The following is a 23,030-nucleotide window of genomic DNA, read 5'->3' as shown; positions in this document are numbered from 1 at the left end:
AGAGATTGAATGGATGTTCTGACTGGATACTGCCTTGGTTTCCTTATCTGTAAAATGAAGACAGTAGGACTAGTACCCACAAGGGGTATTTGGAATAATTGAATTGATTTTATTAATTCACATAGGAATTCTGGCAAATCGGAAGTTCTTACTAAGTGTTATTTCATAGAGATGACAGTCTGCAGTGTACTACGGAGCTCTAGGAACTGCTGATGGTGAATATGATAGTTTGGGAAAACGTGAAACATTTACCAAGCATCCATTAAGCATCAGGCACATGCAAAGTTCTTTACACACGTCACCCCATTCAATCCTCATGACAGCCCTGGAGGGAGGCGCCAGGTCCATCCTACAGTGGAGCTGAGGACGTGCAGGCCCGGGGCCCTTGAAGTGACAGCTAGGACACAGCAGAGCCGCCATCTGGCTGCCTCCAGCGTCAGGTGACATGTCCATCTTCCCCTTTCCTTTCTCTAGTCTGATTCATCTTCTCCCTACGGTTTCGTATCCCACCACACTACGTATCTCATTTGTGCAACAAATATGTTCCCTTGAAGCAAGACAAGAAGTATGTGGGTGATGTCAAGTTCTCTCTCGCCTGCCTGAGGCTGGGACCTGCAGTTGTTCTCCAGACTTTATGACACAGCTGAAAGAGCCCCTGAGTGCAGGCTGAGAAATAGTAAATGGTGTCACCGCTCCCTGAAATTTTCAGGACTGAGTGCAACTCAGCAGAAGCCACATGGCCCTCATGCTTGTTTGCCTGTGGTCCTTTCTCAGGGGAAAGATTCTTTGCATGTCACGGGCACTGCCAAGCCCCACATTGCCCATCAGCGTAATCAGAATCAACTTGACCCTCTGCCCTCATCACATGCCTCTAAACCTCTTCCTTTGCCAGAGCTATGGGAACCTTCAAGAGTAACTCTGTCCCCACACCTGTCCTATTTCTATTTGATCCTGGGCATGTGTGTATGCTCAGTCGTGTCCAAGTCTTTGCCACCCCATGGACCATAGCCCACCAGGCTCCTCTGTCCATGGAATTTTCCAGGCAAGAATACTGGAGTGGGTCACCGTTTCCTATTCCAGGGGATCTTCCCAACCCAGGGATCAAACCTAAGTCTCCTGCATTGGCAGGGGGATTCTTTACCATTAGTGCCCCCTCGGAAGCTCCTGGGAGGTGATCTCAAAGGGTAGATAAAACAGGAGCTCGGGAGCTATGTCAAGCCAGGTTTGAGTCCTTGCTTTCCCATTTCCCAGCTGTGTGATGTCAGGCAAGTGAAAAAACCTCTCTGAGCCTCAATTGTCTCCTCTGCTCAGATGGGGTAGAGGGCTGGGTTCCCCCAGGAATCAGCCTCTTAGATGGAGCTAAGCACAGTGGATGTTTATTATGGAGTGCTGTGGGGATCCACCCCATGGAAGGGAGAGGGTATATGTAGGAACAGACAGAGGGGGATGTCGAGTGGTGATGGAGGTCAAGTGAGACAGCCTCAGCCCAGAGACCCCACGGGAGCTCAGGAGCCAAAATGTCCAACCAGAGTTGATTGCAATGGATCCACATGGCCAGGCCTTTATATTTCTACGTTTTTGGGTCATTGGATGAGGGCTGCCCCCAAGAGGTATGATCTGGGGTGAGCCAGTCCCTGGAGGGCAGCCGGGGCAGAGGGTTCTTCCTGAAGGCACATCTGGGTGGCGCCTCACAGCGTCTCACACTCAGGGTGCACAGCACTCTTGGCTTCATGGATCTGTAATGAAGATTCAGTTTTGAAAGACGTGTGTAAAATGGTACAGTGCTCAGACCATTGTACATGCTCTATAAATGAGAGTTACTAACATTGTTCATATTGGATCCCGTCTCAATCCCCCATCTTCCATAAACCTTTTGCTGATTTCTAGAGTTGGAATGAATCCCTCCCACCCCTACCCCCACTCAATTCTGGAGCAGCTAGATGGTTATGTAGTTCCTGCTAAATTCAGAGGTTTTGGCAAGCAGGCCTCTAACTTACTATCAAATTCCCAGTACCTGCACATAGTAGACCCTCAGTCAGTGCTTGTTGAGTGAGGGCATCTCCAAGAGCCTTTTCTGTGACTGTGTTATCCAGCAAGCAAGGAAGCTGAGGCCCAGAGAGACCGATGGATGTGACCCGTCATGGAGGCAGTGGTGACAAAAACCTCCAGGTCTCCTGACGTCCATGTTTCCACTTTTGCAACCACCCGATGTCTCCATTTCTTTGGATGCTACCCTTTTTTAAAAAGTATTTTTTAAAATTGAAATAAAGTCACTTTTGCAACATCAAGATTCAGAAAACATCAAACAAACTCTTGTGAGTGAACAATGCAGTGGCTTTTGGTAACTCCATTGTGTACAGCCACCATCTGTGTCTAGTTCCTAAATATTGTCATCACGCCAGAAGGAAAGCTCATACCCATTGAGTAGTCACTCCCTGTGCCCCCTCCCTTTAGCCCCTGGCAACCACTACTCTGCTTTCTGTCTCTATGGGTTTGCCTGTTCTGAACATTTTACATAAGTGGAATCATATGATATGTGACCATTGGTGTCTGGCTTCTTTTACTTAGCATCATGTTTTTCAGGTTCATCCGTATTGTGAATCTCCATTCCTTTTCACAGGTGAATAATATTCCACAGCATAGATGTGCCACAACTTGTTTAACCATCCATCCTTTGATGGGCATTTGGGTCATTTTCACCTTTTGAATAATACTGCTATGAACATACATGTACATGTATTGGTCTGAGTTGTTGTTTAGTCACTAAATCATGTCCCACTCTTTTGCAACTCCATGGACTGTAGCCCATCAGGCTCCTCTATCCATAGGATTCCCCAGGCAAGAATAGTGGAGTAAGTTGCCATTTCCTTCTCCAAGGGATCTTCCAAACCCAGGGATCAAACCCATGTCTCCTGCATTGGCAGGCAGATTCTTTACCACTAAACCACCAGGGAAGCCCACATTTGCCTGAGTACCTATCTCTATTTCTAATTCATTTGGAGATAAATCTAGGAGTAGGGTTGCCGGGTCCTGTGGTCACATCATGTTTAAACTTTCTGAGGAACCACCAAACTTTTCCATGGCAGCTTTGCCATTTTACATTCCCAGTAACAATGGGCAAAGGTTCCATACTCACATCCTTGGCAACACTTGTTATTTTCCTTTTTAAAAATTTTAGCCACCCTAGGGTGTGTGAAGTGGTATCTCATTGTGGTTTTAACTTGCGTTTGACTAATGACCAATGTTGAGCATCCTTTCATGTTTTGGTTGACCACCATTTGTAGATCTTCTTTGGAGAAATAGCTCTTCAAGTTGTCCATTTAATAATTGGATTGTTTGTCTTTTTGTTCCATACTCTCTTTGGATCGACATTTGTCATTTCTCCTTCTCTTGAGCCCCCACCAACTGTAGCAGTGGCACCTTTCAGAGGTAAAGGAGTGCAGACTTGTAGGCAGCAGGGTCTGGGTGGAGTACTTCCTTTGTGGGCCCTTGGGCAAGCAACTTCCATTCTCTGTGCCTCAGTTTCTACATCTATAAAATGGGGACATGGTCCTCTATTTCCTACATGAGCTCTAAAGATTGGAAGTAATGTAGGGGAAATGTTTATTCCAGTGCCCAGCATGGGGAGGCCCCCCCAAGAAATGGTAACCCTTTTTATTAGCTTGAATTTTATTCCTGCTCTCCTCGATTTAATTTGCAGCTCATGGCTGGGCTCATGACATATGCTCTCTTCCTGGATGCTTCTGCATCCACTAGCAATCTGGGATGGATGATGCAGATAGTGATGGAGACAGCTTAGGGATTCTGTACCGAAGTGAACAGGGGCAGGAGGGAGCCTTTTGCAACATCTTGATGGCTGTGTTTGCACTCAGCACGGCCTTTGGTGGGCAGCCGTCTGTCTCTGTCAATCTGCCAAACCTCTCCGATACATAATTCATCTTGATGCCGCAGTCACACTGAAGGCAGCAGAACCCAAAGGGCAGGCAGGTTTGCATATTCAAGAGGAAGAGGGGAGGCTGGTACTTATTAGCTTCCCAGGTGCCTGTGGCATAAGGTGAGGGCCAGTGACTCAGTGTCCACTGCAGCTATCTTTCTCTGTAGCAGTGAGACTCCAGGTTGTATCATTTCCCCAAGACTTAAAGATTATACTTGACATTGCTCCCTCCAGTCTGCCAGTCAAGACGCCAATTGCCCTTGATTCCCAGGCACCGCGGAACAAAGTGTCCAAAAGCACAGCAATTTTCTCACTGCTTTAAAAATCCTCTTGCAAAGCCTCCCATCTCTCCTCCCACCCCCTCAAAAAACATAGCCCCAGTACTTTTGAAAGTCACCTTTGCAATGTTGTCACCCCATATCGGTCCCCCCTTAAAGCCCTGTTCCTGTTTTTGAGAAGGGATTTGCAGATTTTCCTCCAAATCAGAATCTGTTTGCCTGTGGTTGGAAAACACTGTCTGGCATTTAGAGATGCGGTTTCCGTGGAGATGATGGAAACATCTGCCAGCAGATCTGGGGACCTGCATGACCGCAGACCAGCTTCTGTGCCTGGCAGGAACTGGGGGACCGGTCTCTAGATGTGGAACAGAAGCCAGAGTCCTGTTTCTCTTTTTCTAAAGCAGCCCAGTGCCACAGAATGAGACCCCTTTGATGTGGTATTGTGAGAATAAGATCACTGCCATTTAATTAACCTATATGCTGGCAGCAATTAGTTTAAGACATCTGAGTAACACACAACCGGGTTCCCTTTATATCTGCTCGTGTCAAGGGCTTAGGGTAATAGTTGACTTGTGAGTTTCCTAGGTTCATAGAGAGAGGCCAGGTTTTATTCATTCTTCTAACAGCTATTTCTTGAGCTCCTACTGTGCACCAGGGTCTTCTCTAGACACTGCCATGTCCCTGCCCTCACTGAGTCAGTATTCTAGATTAGATTAGACCATGGTCCATGGACCAACTCTGCCCACTGCCTGGTGTTGTAAATAAAGTTTTATTGGAACACAGTTTTCCTTCTGTTCATCCCCTTTCTCCCTTCTTCCTCCTTTGCCTTATTTCTTTTCCTCCCTTCTTTCCTCCCTTCACTCTTCCCTCTCTCTCCTTTCTCCTAATTTCCTCCTTCTTCCCTTCCATCTCTCCTTCTCTCCAAATTACACACACATTACACTCATGGTAAGCATTTTCACTTACTTTTCACATACATAGTCAAATGTGGGTGTTTCTCCAACTCTGTTACTCCCACTGCCTTTCTTCTGTGACCTTAAATACATCATAGGAATATATAGTAAATATATTCAAATATTGTGCAAATGTATCTGTACATATTTTTATATATTTGTAGAGATGAAATCACACTAGATATGTTGCTGGGCAGTTAGTTTTCTTCATAAATCACTGTCTGGTGGAGTTTTCCCCATCTGCTCATGGAGAACAGGAGTCGGCAAACCAGGGCCCCAGGTCAAATCTGGCCCACTGTTTGTTTTTGTAAAAAAAAATTTAATTAGGACACAGCCTCACCCATGTGTTTATGTGTTGCCCAGGACAACTTTTGTGCTTCATTGGCAGAGTTGAGGAGCTGTGATGGATACCCCCTGGCCTGCAAAGTCTGTAGAATTTGCTACCTAGCCCTTGGTAGACAAAGTTAGTTGATCCTGGCTATAGAACTATCTTATCCTTTTTCATGACTGCATAGTATTCTAAAGTGTGGATGCATTATATTTTATTAAATCACTCCCTTATTAAGACACTTCCTCCCCCCCCCCAATTATTTTTATTAGTTGGAGGCTAATTACTTTACAATATTGTAGTGGTTTTTGCCATACATTGACATGAATCAGCCATGGATTTACATATGTTCCCCATCCTGATCCCCCCTCCCACCTCTCTCCCCATCCCAGTGCACCAGCCCCGAGCACTTGTCTCATGCATCCAACCTGGACTGGTGATCTGTTTCACACTTGATAATATACATGTTTCAATGCTGTTCTCTCAGATCATTCCACCCTCGCCTTCTCCCATAGAGTCCAAAAGTCTGTTCGATACATCTGTGTCTCTTTTTCTATCTTGCATACAGGATTATCGTTACCATCTTTCTAAATTCCATATATATGCGTTAGTATACTGTATTGGTGTTTTTCTTTCTGGCTTACTTCACTCTGTATATTATAATGTATAATAAGACACTTCCTGCTTTAGTCTCTGTATGTACTCTAGTGGGGACCCACTAACTCAGTCTCTCTCTGTGATGCCTCCAGTTTGACATAAATATTGTGGACTTTTATGATGGGGAGCGCGGTGAAGCCTTAGCTTTCAGGCTTGCACCAGAGATGGGCAGTGTGGCTTCTGCAGCTGTGTCCCCATGGCTGTCCTGGGGAGTGTCTTTCGGTGATAGCTTTCCTCTCTTCTGGCATACTCTCACCCTGGTCTGGCCTAAACTCTCAGACCTTGAGGTCTGGTCCTTGGAGAACCTGAGCAGATGCTGGCAAGGTGAGTGGTCGTTCATTTCAGAGTGTCAGCCTGTGCCACACCTGCTGGTAATGGTATAGACCATTGGTGTTGAACTGGCAGACAGGGCAGCGGTTCTTGGGAGTGTGGAAGTGGTTTTGGAAAGCCCATTAAAATGCAGATGTCTGGGCCCCACCCCAGAGGATTTGAGAGACTGGAGTTGAGTTTATACTGCCCAACACAATGAAAAAGGGAACCATAGAATTCTTGAAAAAGAAACTCAGGTTTCATGGGCTCCCTCAAGGGTTCACTAGGGGTCTTGGGTTGCAAATGACGGAAGCCAATTCTAGCCGGCTTACACAGAGAATGGACCTACTTTGGAGATTCTGGGATAACTCTCAGGATCTACTGGAAAGCTTGGAAAGGAGCAGGATCCAGGGCATCCTAGAGGCTCTCAGTAGCAGGAATGACTTGAAAGGGTTTGGGGGAGCTGCCATAGATCAGCTGAGCTTCAAAATGTTTTTTTCCATTGTGTCACACCATTCAAAATTCACATTCCCTGGAGAGATTCTGATGGGTCTGATTCGGCACCTGGTGACTTGGGGTGGGCAATTCTGTTTCCTGGCAGACACCTCCAGCAAGATTGTGCACAGAGGTGAGAGAATTCCCCCAAATAGTGGGGGTGGGTGGGTGGTCACAACCAAATGTCCACTGCAAAGCAGCCAGACAGGCTATTGGCTAACAATTTTAAATACTTGAGATGTGCTGAGCAGAGAGAAATACATGGGCAAGTGCATTAAGTTACAATCCCTGGTGGGCCCGCCCTCTGTGTTATTTGATCCCCAATGAGTGCATTCTGTATCATAACAAGTCACTGTTGGATGCAGAAGTTGAAACCAGGTGGAAGGCCTTGGTTTGAAAAGCAAAGCAAAACACTGTAGGGAGAACAGTGTGGAGATTCCTTTAAAAACTGGAAATAGAACTGCCATATGACCTAGCAATCCCACTGCTAGGAATACACACCGAGGAAACCAGAACTGAAAGAGACATGTGTACCCCAGTGTTCATCGTAGCGTTGTTTATAATAAAAATAAATAAATAAAAGTTAAAAAAAAAACTCACATAGAGAAAGGGTTTCAGATCTTCTTCTCGGAGTCACTGTAGAACAGTCCCGACTTATCGGAAATTCCGCACCGCTGGGATCATAGCGCTGAGGTTTTACACGCTCATGCTGACTCATTTGCCCCCAGAGAAGTGAGGGGTAGACAAGGGGTCTGGAGAGGTTATCCCACGGTATAAATAAGAAGGCTCGAAGCCCTTGTGGTTTCTGACCCGCCAAAGGTCACGGTGTAAGTCTGGAGGAAAGAGGGCAGCATCACAGAATGATCACAGTGAGGATGGATGAGCTTTTAAGGATGATCTGCTCTAAGCCCTCATTTTACGAGTGGAGGGGCTGAACACCCGCTGGGGTTAAGTGACTGGCCCGAGTACCCAGCCGGCCCTGCTGCTGTCTGAATCCCGCCCAAGCCCTCAGAGCTGGCAGAGGCTGCTGTCTGTCTCGCCGGCTCTGATGGACGCCTTTCATGTGGCTCTCGGAAAACCACCAGATTGAAATACATGCTTTTTAGGCTTGTCTGTAAAGATTCACTCCCAATTAATTTTTCCCAGGGTAAAGGAAGCTTCTCTGAAGAGCTTTATAGGTGGCACACACACAAAAAACATGGTTTCCTTGAAGAAACATATCCTGCCGACCTCTAGCTTTGCAGAGAGAAGACTCTCTGCTGGCCCACCACCTGGCAGACAATTGTCAATTCTGCCTTTGCTTAGGATGCTGACCCTCAGTCAGCGCTTTCATTGGGGTATATAGGGGTATTAAGAATGCACGTGACAGCTTGCTTCTGTGCCCCAAGCAAATTCAGGTCTCAGGGAGGCTGCGATATATTTTAGGACCAAGAGCACTGAGGTCAGACAGAACCAATTTCAAGTCCTGGCTTCTATTCCTCACATGCAGTGTGATCTTGGGCGAGTGGCTCAGTCTCTCTGATCCTCTGTTTCTTCAGCTGGAGATGATGATCCCCATCTTAAAGATGAAAACAACCAAACACCTATAAAGTGCTTAGCACAAAACTAGGCTCATTGTAAGGGTTTAATGGATGGTGCCTGTCAAGATGGTGCCTGGTGAGAGCCAAGATACCTGGACTGGAAAGGAGCAGAGACAACTTGGCAGATCCCTGCTTTGACAGGAAGGGAAACCAGCCTCCAAGGCCGCAGTGTCCTGCTAAGTAATGACAGAGCCAGGTCAGCAGCTAGCCTCCTGCTCACCTACCCAGTGATATTCTCAGCATGGCACATGACCTCCTTAGGGTCACCCTGGACAGGCCACACCATCCCCGTAAGGTGGGTGTCACTAATGGTGGTGGTGATGCTGCCGAGTTTCCCCTTCCCAGCCTCCTTCTCTCTCTGCCTCCTTTAGTTGTTGTTCAGTTGCTCAGTCACATCCAGCTCTTTGCAACCCCAGGAACTGCAGCATGCCAGTCTTCTCTGTCTTTCACTATCTCCCAGAGTTTGCTCATACTCATGTCTATTGAGTTGATGATGCTATCCAACTGTCTCATCCTCTGTCACCCCCCTTCTCCTCCTGCCTTCAATCTTTCCCAGCATCAGGGTCTTTTCCAATGAGTCAGCTCTTCAGGTGACCAAGTATTGGAGCTTCAGCTTCAGCATCAGTCCTCCCAGTGAATTATTCAAGGTTGATTTCCTTTAGAATTGATTGGGTTGATCGCCTTGCTGTCCAAGGGACTCTCAAAAGTTTTCTCCAGCACCACAGTCTCCTCTAAGGTTTCTGATTTTAGGAGATGTTTAGTTAAATGATTCTCTGCCCAGGGGGAGGCCAAGAGAAGCGGGAAGAAGCCAATACCAGCTGTCACTTATGGGGCTGATGGAAGCCTGTCCACATCCTACTGTCCCCAGGGACACAGCAAGAACAGACCTCTGTACCAATTCATCTTGGAAATTGTCTTTTCTTTAGGCCAGGGGAGGGGGAGGGAAACCTAAAAGAAAACATCCAGCCACATGCCCGTGAAATCTCTGTCCAAAATCAGTCATCCTTTCTAATAATGAGGGCTGTCATGAGCCTTGGTTCAGTCGGAAATGATGGCCTGTGTAAATATTCGGTCTGTAACTGATTTATGGGTTGGGGAACAAAAATATAAGATTAGTTCCTAATCACAGAGATGCAGGAAAATCAGCGGGCCTGGATGCCGGCACAGATCAGGCCTGGAAGGCAGAATTGAGGGTGGCTGTCTGGGTGAGCTCAGATGGGGTGGGGGAGGCTGGAGAGGGAGCTGGAGAGGGGCCTCTGGGTCATTCCACGGGTCAGAAGCAGCGTTGTCTGTGTCCAGGTCAAGTACTGGTTGAAACCACAAGATGCCTGGCTTGCAAGTGTAAGATTGGTTGTCCCCAGCCAACCCCCATATCAACAACCTGGACAACTCCAGAACTGCACAGGCACTGCTGTAAGATGGGAATATGTGTGGTCAGCTCTTATGGTGGGATTGATAAAGCGATTAGGAATTGGCTTTGAAGTCAGTGAAATCTGTGATCATGCTCCTAGCCTTTATCGAGCTGTGACCTGAGTATGTTAACTGTGGAGAAACCCAGTTACCTTCACTGCAAAACAGGGGTCATGATTGTTCCTACTCCAATGAGATAATGTGTCCAGAACACAGCATCTGACCCCCTACCTCTCAGCCAGGCCAGTCTTAATGCTGACATTAGCAGTCCCAGGAATACTGGAATTCAAACCCCACTCCCTTCCCCAGGTGGCTGATAATGGGCACTTCCTGTCCTGCAGGTTAACTAGCCCCGCAGCCACTCCATATAGAAAATGTCTTCTACTAGAAATAAATGTATAGGGTGGGTGCCATTCTGGCACCCCCCACCTATGGCATCAAGGCAAAGTGGGTGCACTGGACTGTCCCCCGTCTCACTCACTGCCAGGAGGAGCCCCCGAGCATTCAGGTGATGTACAGTGGGCACACTTGGACCTTCAAACATTCATTTCATTAATTGAGCTCTTATTATGTGTCAGACTCCATACTGGGCCCTGGGGATCCACACAGAACAAGTCACACATGATCACTGCCCTCCTGGTGCTTCCAAGTGGATGGGAGAGGTCCATGTTCATCAAATAATTAGAAAAACTGATGTGTATTCCAGAATGGGGCTGGAGCTTGAAAGCATGTCCAGGTGTTATGACAATACCCAGACTACCCTGGACAGGCGGGGTGAGGATGAGGAAAGGAAAGGCATTAAATGAAGTCCAGCCAGCAAGGGTGGCAAGCTCATGGGATGAGCCAGGTGATGGGAAGTGAGAGTTGGGGTGAAACAAACCAGAGGAGTTTTCCTGCTTTCAGTGAGTGCAGACCCTGCTAGGACAGGGGTTGGCAAACTGCAGCTCACATCCAGCCCAGCGCCTACTTTTGTGGGTATTTTATTGGAATACACCCTGCCCATTCATCATCCATTCATCTGGGACTGAGCTTGTGCTACAAGGGCAGAGCTGAGTAGCCGTGACCGAGAGCTTAGGACTTGCAAAGCCAAAGATGTTTACTTTCTGGCTGTTTACAGGAAGTTTGTCGACCTCTGCACTGGAACATCTTTCCTTTCCTCTCCTGATCATTTTTTTTTTGTCTCTTGTACTATTTGTGCTTGGGAAATCCCATGGACAGAGGGGCCTGGCGGGCCACAGTCCATGGGGCCACAAAAGAGTCAGACATGACTTAGCAGCTAAACAACAACTCACCTTGGATCTGAAGTGTATCTTAGTGGATGAGAGGAGAAAGTGTGTGTGAGGACTGTTTGCTCTTCCCTAAATCAAGTCTTGGTAGAAATCTATTGGATATTGAGAGCTGATCTGTTACTGAGCAAAGTTTAACCTTAAAAAAATACAGTATATCTGTTCTTAAGACATTTTCAAGTGCATATTTATACATACATTCATATATGACATGTTTATATGTAATATATTTGTTTAGTTATATATTATGTACTATATAAAAGTTTACATATATTTAATTATATATCATATATAAAATGGACTTCCCAGGTGTGCTAGTGGTAAAGAACACGCCTGCCAATGCAGGAGACTTAAGAGATGCTGGTTTGATCTCTTGAGTCGGGAAGATTCCCTGGTGGAGGGCATGGCAACCCACTCCAGTAATCTTACCTGAAGAAATCCCCATGGACAGAGGAGCCTGGCAGGTTACAGTCCATCAGGTCACACAGAGTCGGACACGACATGAACAGTCTCATTTAAGCTGTAGAGCAGGATTTAGCACGCATGCATGCATGCATATATAATATATAAAAATGTATGTATATGTTTAATTATATGTCATATAAAGATAAAAGTACAAACATGGATAAATATATATATCCATAAAATTTATGTAATATTGTATATAATTAATATATACAAACATAATATTATATAATTAAACATATATGCTAAATTTCTAAGAATATATAAACAACCACATTTTAATATCTGTTAACTAAATCTGAGACACCAGTTACTAACTGGTACCAATCATATGGGAAACAAAATTCACCTCAAATTTGATCTTCAGTATAAAACTTGAAATAATAATGAAACATCATTGAAATATTAAGTGACAATTGAGCACATTATTCCATGCCCATACCTCTTGTTTTCTAGAGATTTTTTTCATTTTAATAAAATAAAGAGGAGAAATTTGAGCAAATAATATGGTATGCATTTAAAGATTTATTATTATTATTATTAATATAAAAGAATACTCCTGTTGCTAAGCTCAAATGGCAAAGAAAAGTCTAAGAGTAATAAAGTACGTACTCCGGAAATCCCAATTTGCCAGTTGCTTCTCATGTAACTTTAGACATGAGCGTGTCCACCTAAGACTGGGGGTCCATATGACACATCAGCTTAGCACACATCTCACGTCTCTTCCTCTTTCGCTCCTCACACTGAATTGGCCAGCACGTCCTGGGAGAGCTGAGTCCCAAATACCTCCTCTCCCTCTTCCTCCATGACCCAGACCTTGGTCCACGGCACACTCATCTTTGCCTGGGTGCCTTCTGCAGTCTCCAGTCCAGATTCCCTCATCCCATTCTCGCCTCCATCATGGTCAACTTTCTACATACCGGGGAGAGTGATCTCTTAAGAACAGAATCAGATTTCATCATCTTCCTTCTTAAACCTCTCAAACAGGTTCCCATCACTTTCACAGTCTCCTTTGAGTGTCCCCCCTTGCCTCTCTTCTCCTGTCTGGCTGTGAGTTGACCTGCCCTGGCCTGGACCTTTCCTCAAGGCCTGGTCCCTTCTCCCTTCAGGTCTCTGCAAGTCCTTGACACGCAGGTCTCGGCCTAAAGGCTGTGTCCCCAGATAGACGCTGCCACCGAGCAACCACATCACCTGATTTTCATTCTCCCTGTCGCTCTTATTATTAACCAGTATTTCCTTATCATTTCATGTATTTGTCTGTCTCCCCTACCAGGATACCCACCCAGGGAAAGCATGGCTCTTGTTTCTGCCTCCTTCATTGCTAGAGTCTAGCACCTCCTTGTCCTAAGAATATTTATTGGGTTCATGCTTTTCACTAATATATCTTTTAATGACACAAATGAGATCATACTATATACTCTGTTTTTTCCTCTTCCTTCCTTCACTTTGTAATAATTGGTATTCTCACTATCCAGATTCTTTCAAACACCTACACAGTTCCATCAAATGGACTTACCATTTCGTACCATTTAATGGATCAGCCCCCTGTGATACATATTTCTGCTGTCTCCAGCCTTTTGTGAAGCAAAGTTAATTTTACTATTAGGAGAGGGAGGGGGAAAATCAGAGAGAAGAGAGGGGGTGGGATGAAGCCGATGCTCTAATAGCAGAACAGTGATCACCTCACCCTGTGTGCTGGGGACAGGGTGCCTTAGAGCAGCAAAGCCCAAAAGAAGTTTCCGTGATGCTGGAAGTGCTGTGTCCAAAGGCAGCCGCTAGCCGCAGGTGACTGCGGGGCATTCGAATTGTGGCAACTTGAGACTGATGAACAGAATTGTACATTTTATCTTACTGAATTTTTAAATTTTAATAGCCACATGTGGCTATCGTTACTGTATAGGACAGCATAGATTTAGGCAAAGGGGTTTATACTTACACTCAGGGATGTGGCCGATGCCTGACCCTGGGTGAGTCAGGCCATCGTGGCTGAGCTGCAAGGAGAGAAGGGAATGGGAAGGCGGAGTGTTTATTATTTAGCTGCAAAAGGTCAAGAGATGCTGTCACTTGAGGGAAAATAAATCCCAAGCCGGCTCTGGTTCTTTTTAGGATTTACTCATGATTAACATCTATGGGCAGGGAGCCTAGAACAGGGATTGGAAAACTTTTTCGGTAAAAGGCAAGAGAGGAAATCATGCCTTTCCCCTTTGTGGGCCATACTGTGTGTGCTGCAACTTAACTGCCCCGTTGTCAAGCTAAAGAATTCACAGACAATGTGTTATGAATAGGCATGGCTGATAAAACTTTATTTACAAGAACCGGCTAGGAGGCGGATTTGGTCCAGAGTTGGTCCATAGTTTGTCAGTCCCAGGACTAGAAGAATCTGGCTGGATCTACCCAGCTCAAACCAGTAGGCAGCTTCCCAGAGAACAAGAGGAGAAAAATGCCCCAGGCATAACTCAGGATTTCTTACCTTTTGCACGCCCAGCCAGGGTGGGAGGTGGCTGGGATGACCTACTTCCAGTGAAAGACGATTTCTGGTGGGTTACACCTGAATTTGAGATTCCTGCTCTGCTTTGGTGGGATACCCACAGCCATAAAGCAGGTGTGGGACAGACTCCTGCTTTCTGGCCAGGTCTATACTGGTGTGGAAGTGGTATGCAAGGCGGGGCTGCTGAGAGCAAGCTCGGCTCACATTTCCTTTTTGTGTCCTGTGGTGGCCAACACAGTACCTTACACTCAGAGTGTGCCTGGGTGACCTGTGCCGCATTTACAGCCAAGTGCCACATCATCTCTGAGCTTCAATTTCCCCATCTGTAAAACAGGAATGACTGTGGCACACGCCCCACAGGGCGGTGGGGAGGACCGCGGGAATTACTGCCTGTGTAGGGTTGGTGTCTGGAATGCAGTGAGCACTCAGGCACGACGCACGCACATGCTGGGCTCTATGGCAACCCAGCGTCAGATGGTTCTGGAGGGATCAGAGCCGCTCATCCTCGAGTTCAGCCTTTAAGGATGTGCAGGGAGAAGACGTGAGAGGGTCCTAGGAGAGTGAAGGCGCAGAGAAGCTGAGGCAGTGCTCACTGGCAGTAAGAGGAAACAGGAAAACAGAGCTGAGGTCACGTGCCTTCAGGAAGCAGGAAATTGATGGGAAACAACACAGATTCATACCAAGAGGATGGTGCCAGGCCTCACACCTTTCGGATCCCTCTAATCTCCTGTGGTAATTTGCACACTTGGATGATAGCCCTCTTTGAAAAACAAGCAGAAAGCCTCAGAACAAGGAAGCAACTAGCCCATGACCACAAAGCTAACACGAGGGGAGCAGGACCTCCATCCAGGCTGCTTGACTTCCAGGCCTTGGGAAGTACATCACTGTGTTGTCTGCTGTCCTTATCCACAGAAAACCACAGGATATTGAATACAGTTCCCTGTGCTATACAGTAGGACCTTGTTGTTTATCCATCCTACAAAATATACCATTTTAAAGTGTACAATTCAATGGCATTAGGTATATTCTCAATCTTGTGCAACTATCACCACTATCCAGTTCTAGAATTTCCCATCAGCTCAAATAGAAACCCCCAGACCCATTAAACAGTCATTTCCCATTTACCCTTCTGACCTCAGCCCCAGGCAACCACTAATCTGATCTGTCTCTATAGGTTTTCCTATTTAGAATATTTCATATACATGGAATCATCATATGTGTGTGGCCTTTGCATGTGTTTTTTCCACTTAGCTCAAGTTTTTGAGGTTCATCTACATTGTAGCATGAGCCAGTATTTCATAATACTGAGTAATAGCCCATTGTCTGGATAGACCACAATTGGTTTATCCATTCACCTGTCGATGGACATGTGAGTTGTTTCCACCTCTTGACTATTGTGAATGATGCGGCCATAAACATTGTGTAGTTTTTGTGTGAACGCCTGTTCTCAGTTCTGTTGGGTATATATCTAGGAGTAGAATTGCTGGGTCAGATAGTAATTCTATGTTTACTTGTTGAGGAATCATCAAACTGTCTTCCACTGTGGCTGCACCATTTTTTACATTCCCACCAGCAGTGGACACAGGTTTCAGTTTCTCCACATCCTCACCAACACTTACTGTTTTATGATTTCTTGATCACGGCCATCTTAGTGGGTGTGAAGTGGCATCTCACTGTGACTTTGATTTGCATTTCCCTAATGACTAAATAATGCTGGACATCTTTTCATGTACTTGTCAGTCATTTGTGTACCTTCTTTGGAGAAATGTCCATTCAAACCTTTTAATCTTTCACTTTTTAATTGGGTTGTCTTTTTTTGCTGTTGTTTAAAAGACTTTTTTGCAAGGCATAACTTCCACTCAGAAGTAAAATGCACCATTTTTGTGTACAGTTTGACGAATTTTATTTATCAGTACCACCTAATCAGTACAGAGGACACATCCAGCACTGAGAAGGATTATTGGTTCCATTTCTAGTCAATAACCTCCCCCCAAGAAATCACTCTTCTGGCCTCTCTCACTATGGATCAGTCTTGCCTGTTTTTGAACTTGATGTAAATGGAATCATGAGGGACTCAGACAGCCTATGCTCTTCTGTGGCTGGCTTCTTTGGCCTAACACTGTATCTTTGAGACTCAGCCATAATGTAGTATAGCAGTAGTTTCCTCTTTTTCATTGTCATGCAGTTACAGTCAAATATATGAGTATACTAAGATGTATTTATCCATTCTATTATTGATGGACATTGAGAGTGTCCCCAGTGTTTGCCCACATGAACAATGTTGGCATGAACATTCTTACACAGGTCACTCTGTGGACACGGGCAGTCATTTTGGTTAAGGACATAATACCCTGAAGTGAAATTATTGGATCAAAGTACTTGTTCAGTTTCAGTTCAGTTAGTCACTCAGTCGTGTCCGACTCTTTGCGACCCCATGAATCGCAGCATGCCAGGCCTCCCTGTCCATCACCAACTCCCGGAGTTACTGTCAAATTGTTTTCCTAGATGGTTGTACCAATTCACAGTCTCACCAGGATTTTATGAGAATTCTGGTTGCTCTGTATTGACATTTGGTGCTGTCAACTCCATTAACCACTCTGGTGAGACCTATACTAGAATTTACTTGACATTTTTTCTTTTAAACCAATGTCTCTTCCTCCAGCTCCTTTCTTCTTCCTCATCTGCTTCTTCCTCTTTTTCTCTTTATTTTCCTTTTTCTTCTTTCCCTTCCTCTTCTTTTACTTCTTCTTAGTATATTTTACATCAGTCTGTATACTGGAAATTAACTGCATGAAATTATAGATTTGGTGTGCAAAATCAATATTTCAAATTTTAACTATTAAAATACAAACACGATTCCGTGTCTCATCTGAAAGTATTGCCTGTTCCTCCACACCCGGGGAAATGCAGCTTACGCTGTTTGACTGACTCATTGGTGCCCCTGTTTTTGCCAAGGCCCCCATTGATTCTTGCCCTGCTCCAGACATGCTTAAGCCAGAAATGAGGATTGTTGCCTACGGCTGAGGAACAGAGTGGATTCTCAATAAACACTCTCCCAGCCTTAGGCTTTTCCAAACCTTCCCCTTCCTCTGAGCAGCTTAGTCCAGTGTCCCTAAGTACCCCCCACCCCAACTTTCACCCCTTCTTATCCATGAACTGGTGTTATTCTTTGCTTTTTGAAAAGGGTCTTTCCTGGAGGGTACCCTTTAGCTAATTAGACGAGGCCGGCTGCAAAAAATTTAAATGGCCCAGTTTGAGAAGGAGGAACAGCTCACACAGCCCCGGGTTAGACCAGCGGGCATTTTTTCCTGTTTGGGGAAATAGCTCCTGGATTAGCCCCCTGCCACCCAGGGTAGTGTGTGAGAATGTGTGTTTTCGCCTGTCCTCCTGCCATGCCCACAGGGAGCTTGTCTGTCCTAGCCCTGTCATTTCCTCCCAGTCAACAGGGCCAGATGCTCCAGACCCCGTTAATGAGATGCTGAGGGATTTGGCCATTGAAGGCTTTCGATTTCAAGGGGACACAACCCCACCCCTGACGCAGCTGAGGGCCCATGTGAGCCGGCAGCAGACTTTGGAGAGAGGAAATGGTGCAAAGCCCAACCATCAGTTTGGGATTTCCCTCGGCAACCTTTGTGATGAGGCTCTGAGAGTCAGGTTGGCAAATGGGCATTCATCAGGAGCCTTCTGAGTGCAGAGCTGTCTGCCAGACCCAGGCGGAGGTGGCCGAGGCTGGCAAAAGAAATAAGGTGCATCTCCGCCCTCCAGGAGCCCACAGTTGAGAAGTAACTGGGAAGATGTTAATAAACAGTCCCCCGACTCACAGATCAAACCTGGGCCACAGTCCTCTAGAATTCTCACCAGGTGGAGGATGTCTGTTCCCAGCCTGAGTTGGGGCACATGGACTTGGTGGGAATCTGTAGGCCCGGCTCTGCCACTGTGGAGTGCCGGCTTTGAGTCTGCACCGACATCCAGCTTAACCTGGTCGTAGTTGCATTAATAGCAGGTAACCTGAACCCTCATTCTGTGCTGAGCCCCGTGTCATGCACGTGATCTCATAGAAGTATTAGTATCACGATTTCCTCCTTAGGTAGGTGCTATGATTTGCCCCCATTGTCCAGGTGAGGAAACTGAGGCACAGAAAGGCGGGATCACTTTCCTGAGGTCACAATCAGGACCTGAGCTCCAGTCCTCCCCCCGACCCCAAAGCCTGTGTGAATTTAACTCCTACATTCCACTCCCTCTGTGCAGACGCCTCTTTTGAACCTCCAGGGCTGGACGCTCATGTGGAATGAAATGCCGCGCCCTACCCGCCTCTCGTCCCCAACCACGGGCAGGGTGAGCCAGCCAACGCTGCCTGCCATTCTAACAAGCGGCCTTGCTGCCGACCCCTGGAGGGATAATAAGCAAGGCTGCCAGCGCAGGCGCTGCAAGGGGGCGACTCCACAGGCGCGCAGGCGCTGCAAGGGGGCGACTCCACAGGCACCGCTAGAACTCCTTAAAGCTGAGGAGCAGCAGACCTCCTGGAGAGAGTGACTTTTAGGCTGCCTGTGTGGGAGGCCTCCACTCTGAAAATTAACACACTCTCCCGCCCTCGGTTCAGAGCTGTGAAAATCTGCAAGGCGGGTTTGCTTTGACCACAGGAGGGCACCCAACTCCTGGCCACACCTGAACAGGGCCCTGGGGTGGGGGGAGGTGAGGGGGAGAGAAGTGAGGGTAATTTGGGGTGCAGTTTTAAACCAAACTCTCTTCAGCTGATCACATAAGCTCCTGGGGAAGGTCAGAAACATTTCAAAACCAGCCCAAAAGGGACCTTCTGTTCAGCTGAGGCTGAGCTAGGGGCCGAGAGTTCCAACAACAGAAATGACTGGGTCCAACCTTCCGAAGAGCGCACAGTCAGGAGAATTCAAACGTCGTATGCTACGCGTCCATCCAGAGCGATCATTTGACAAGCATTTCGTGAGCACCAACTGTGTGTCAGGCTTGGTGCTGGTTGCCAAAGACAGAAAAACGAAAACAGTACAAAATCATTGCCCTCAAAGATCCTTAGTCCACGTGGGAGAGAGTGTGTGTGTGCATGTGTATGCATGTGCAAGCTCAGTTGTGTCCAACTCTTTGTGACCCATGAACCGTAGCCCACCAGCCTCCTCTGTTCATGGAGTTTCCCAGGCAAGAAGGCTGGAATGGTTGCCATTTCCTACTCCAGGGAATATTCCCCACCCAGGGATTGAACCTGTGTCTCTTAGGTTGGCAGGCGAATTCTTTAGCACCGTGCCACCTGGGAAGCCAGACAAAGCCTACAGGAATAAATTTGGAAAAGACAGGAAAGTGCAGACACAGAGATACATAGAGAATACTTTCGAAGGATGGAGGAGGAGCACCAACCCAAACTAGGAGGAAATGGGGATTATCAGGGAAGGCTTCCTGGAGGAAGAACACTCGACCCTGGTTGGGATGGACTGTGGTGTCAGAGAAGTCTTCCTGGAGGAGAGGATATGAGAGCCACAGTTATAAACGACATGTGGGGGTTAAACTGGCAAAGAAGGAGAGGGTCTTCCAGGCAATGGGAACAGTATAAGCCAAGGGCTGGAGGTGAGGAACAACACAGAATATAGTGCGGGGAGCCTAGAGAGGGAAAGCGGAGAGGGTGGCAAGGCCAGGTGGAGCTGGGGAGTGGGTGCCGAGTGCTATGCTAAGGAGATAGGGCCCCCGGCTGTCTTTGTGTGTGCGTAGGGATACATTTTTCCTCTTCTCTTTCTGTCTCCTTTTCAGAGCCAAGAAGAAAAGCAAGCCCTTGAACCTCAAGATCCACAGCAGCGTGGGCAGCTGTGAGAACATCCCCTCCCAGCAGCGCTCTCCGCTGCTGTCCGAGCGCTCCCTCCGCTCCTTCTTCGTGGGACATGCGCCCTTCCTGCCTTCCACCCCTCCCGTCCACTCCGAGGTCAATTTCTCTGCAAGTAAGTCCTCCGCACCCGCACAGCGGGCGGTTGCAGCAGCTGCACTCCGCGCCCGGGGCGCGCCCTCTGCTTTTCCTGCCGTGAGAACACCGCAGTTGGGAGGCTGTTGTCACTGGTCCCGTGTGCCTGCAGTGTGTAGGGATGGCACCGAGAAGCAAGCTTGCAGGACATTCAAGGAAACAGCAGGCTTTTCTCTCCTCTGCTTCTCTGCTGCGCGGTCACAGGATTTTCCCTGGACGCCATGGGCTAAGGCGTCTCTGATTCAATTTTGTAATTTTCTCCCCCACGCCGGTCGATGCGTGTAACCTTTACATCTCCATGATGGATTTTGGTTCACACTGGGCTGAGCAGGGCCCGGGGTGGCTTACATTCTGCTGTCATGAGTTTTGCGGCAAAGTGGTTATTCCTAGGGGTGGAAATTGAACTTTGTGGTGATCAAGGATGAAGTCTCAAAAGGTGTTTAATCTTCTCTGCCCAGAGGCCCGTTTTGCTGAGCAGGCGCAGATGTGGTCAGAGGGGAGCCCCTAAAAAAAGCCCAACCAGTCCTCCAGCCAAGACAACAACTTTATTGCTTGGGAACTTGGGAGGAGGAGGAGGTGCTAGAATGTGAGGGAAATAACCCCCTGCCCTTAATACAGCCAGACTGTCCACGTGTTGCTACTCTGATAAGTGATGAATGATGCTCACTGAGCACTAGTGTGTGCATCAGACACATGTGTGATGTCATTTAGTTCTTGCAACAATCAGTGGTACACATGGATTATTCCCATTGTATAGATGAGGAAATTGAGGCCCAGAGACATCAAAGAATCACCTAAAGTCACACAGCTATGGAGTAGTTGAGTCAGGATTTGAATAGGATTCCTTCTAACTCCAGAGTATACCAGTTCAACCATCAGGCCTGATTTTGTAACCAAGTTCCTCAGATACCCAGCAGGAAATCTTTCTCTAACTGTGGGATTCTGCTCTTTATCTTTTCATAAAGGTTTTTAAAATTCTTTTTAGGGATCCCATGGGCCTGTTAAGGATTGGATACAATCTGTTAGTTCTCTCCCTGGAAAACTGCAGATGGAATGTCCAACACAAATGTTTGAAGTCAGGACTGTCAGGTTCAGAAGCTCTGCCTTACCCCAGCTGGATGGTTGGCCCAGAGCAGAACCGTGAACTCAGTTTACAGTCCACACATGTGTCTCCTGAGTCCACTGCAGGACTCAGTGGAGGGTGTGGTACCAGAAGAGACTTGTTTGGGTATCAGGAGAGGCTCCAGAGCCTGGCTTATCTCAGTGCCCAAGGCTCCAGGCCCTGAATCAAGCAAACTAATAGTGCTCACAACACACGTTGACGCCAGAAAGCCAGTTTATCAATTTGTCAAGAGAAATCACTGTCAGAGGGATTAGAGACACTCCATGATGGTGGCTGGGCCTGAGGTGAGCCTGGTCAAGGGAAAGGGGTGATGACATTTGCAGTGAGTATTGGCAGCCGATTGGGGCAGGGCATCATGGCTCTGGAGGGGGCTGCCTGGGTTCCAGCCCCAGCTCTGTTATTTCTGAGCAGTGTGCTGACCTCCAGCAAGTTAAGAGCCTCTTTGAGCCTCAGCTTCCTTAATCTGTGAAATGGGAGTAACAATAGCTTCACATCACAGATGTTTGTGAGGACTGGATGAGCTCATATTTGTCAAGTTGCCTACACAGTACTTGGCACACAGTAAGCGCCTCATAATGGCAGTCGCTATTCTGGTGTTTATTGTCTCCTTCTCCTAGAGTCATTTCCATCCTCTGGCTCCATGATTAATTTTGAGGCTGTGGCTAAATGCCTTTCAGTTCACCCCCCCACCCCCAACCCAACTCCCTTTTGGCCCTAAGAGTGCCTGGAATTTACCTTGGCCTGACGCTGGGCACTGCCTCTGGCAGCCATCTGTCTTCAGGCATCACCATCGTATGAGAGAATGTCAGCATGGCTGCCTCAGAGGGTTGGACCATAGCCCTGAACTTTAATTCTGGCCAGAGGAGAAATATCTCCATCTTACCTAATTAAAAAAAAAAAAAAAAACAAAAAAAAACCCAGCCGTCAGACGTGCACGTTCAGACCCCTGCTGCTGTCCCAGGGTTTTGCAAGGATTCACTGTAGTTCCCCATTTTCTGCCTGCCCCGTCTCCATCTGAGAGGCGACGCTTCCCTGCCTGCCTGTGGGCAGGATCAGAGTCATCCTGAATTAAAATCAGCTCCCGATACTATGAGGCCCTAGAAGCACAATTTTCTCTCAGGACAGTCCTGGTCCTTGTATGCAGAGAGGCCCCTCCCTGATCTCCCAGGAAGGAGAAAGCTAGCATTTGAGTCTCAGGGAGAGAACAAGTGTGTAACCCAAGTATTAGCTGGACTCCCATGGACCAGTCCTCTTTTCGATGATCCTAATAAATAATAGAAGCAGAGGCAGCCTGGTGGAAGAGGTTCCAGATCAGGAAATGAGAAGCTCTCCGCTGGGTCTTAGTGTTGTCACCAGTGACCATGTGACCTTTGTCCTTGCTGGGCATCTCAGTGGCATTGCCACAGTTCAGATGCGTTGCACTCTTTGGGGCCGGATATCATTATTCCCATGTTACAGATCAGGAAACTCATGCTCTGAAAGGTGAGTGATCTGGACGACATTATAGGTATTGAATCCAAACACAAACCTGCATCCCGCCTTCCTTTCTCTCTCTGGGTCTCAGTTTCCCCAACTGTACAATAAAAGACTCCATGCAGGTCCATTCCAAAGCTTAGGAACTCTAAGGCTAACCCAGGGAGTATGTGAGCGGCTTTTCCTACGCAGATATTTTGACTCACTCAGAATGCCGGTTTGGGAATCTCTGGGTCAGGGCTGTGGGGAGCACACAGCTGCAGGCACTGTCTCCCCC

The 23,030-nt window shown here is 47.1% G+C and overlaps 1 protein-coding gene across 1 annotated transcript in view; it reads left to right on the top strand.

Moving 5' to 3' along the window:
* KSR2 (kinase suppressor of ras 2) overlaps positions 1 to 23,030 on the top strand; it is a 419,494-nt gene that overhangs the window by 224,377 nt on the left and 172,087 nt on the right. The window contains exon 5 of the mRNA XM_065904540.1: positions 19,953 to 20,137. Within this exon, the coding sequence (XP_065760612.1) occupies positions 19,953 to 20,137 (185 nt within the window). The remainder of the gene's footprint in view (positions 1 to 19,952; positions 20,138 to 23,030) is intronic.

Source organism: Muntiacus reevesi, chromosome 13 (assembly GCF_963930625.1).
Source record: "Muntiacus reevesi chromosome 13, mMunRee1.1, whole genome shotgun sequence".
Lineage (NCBI taxonomy): Eukaryota > Metazoa > Chordata > Mammalia > Artiodactyla > Cervidae > Muntiacus > Muntiacus reevesi.
Note: the sequence above shows the minus strand (reverse complement) of the source record. Positions and strands in the feature narration are given on the sequence as shown.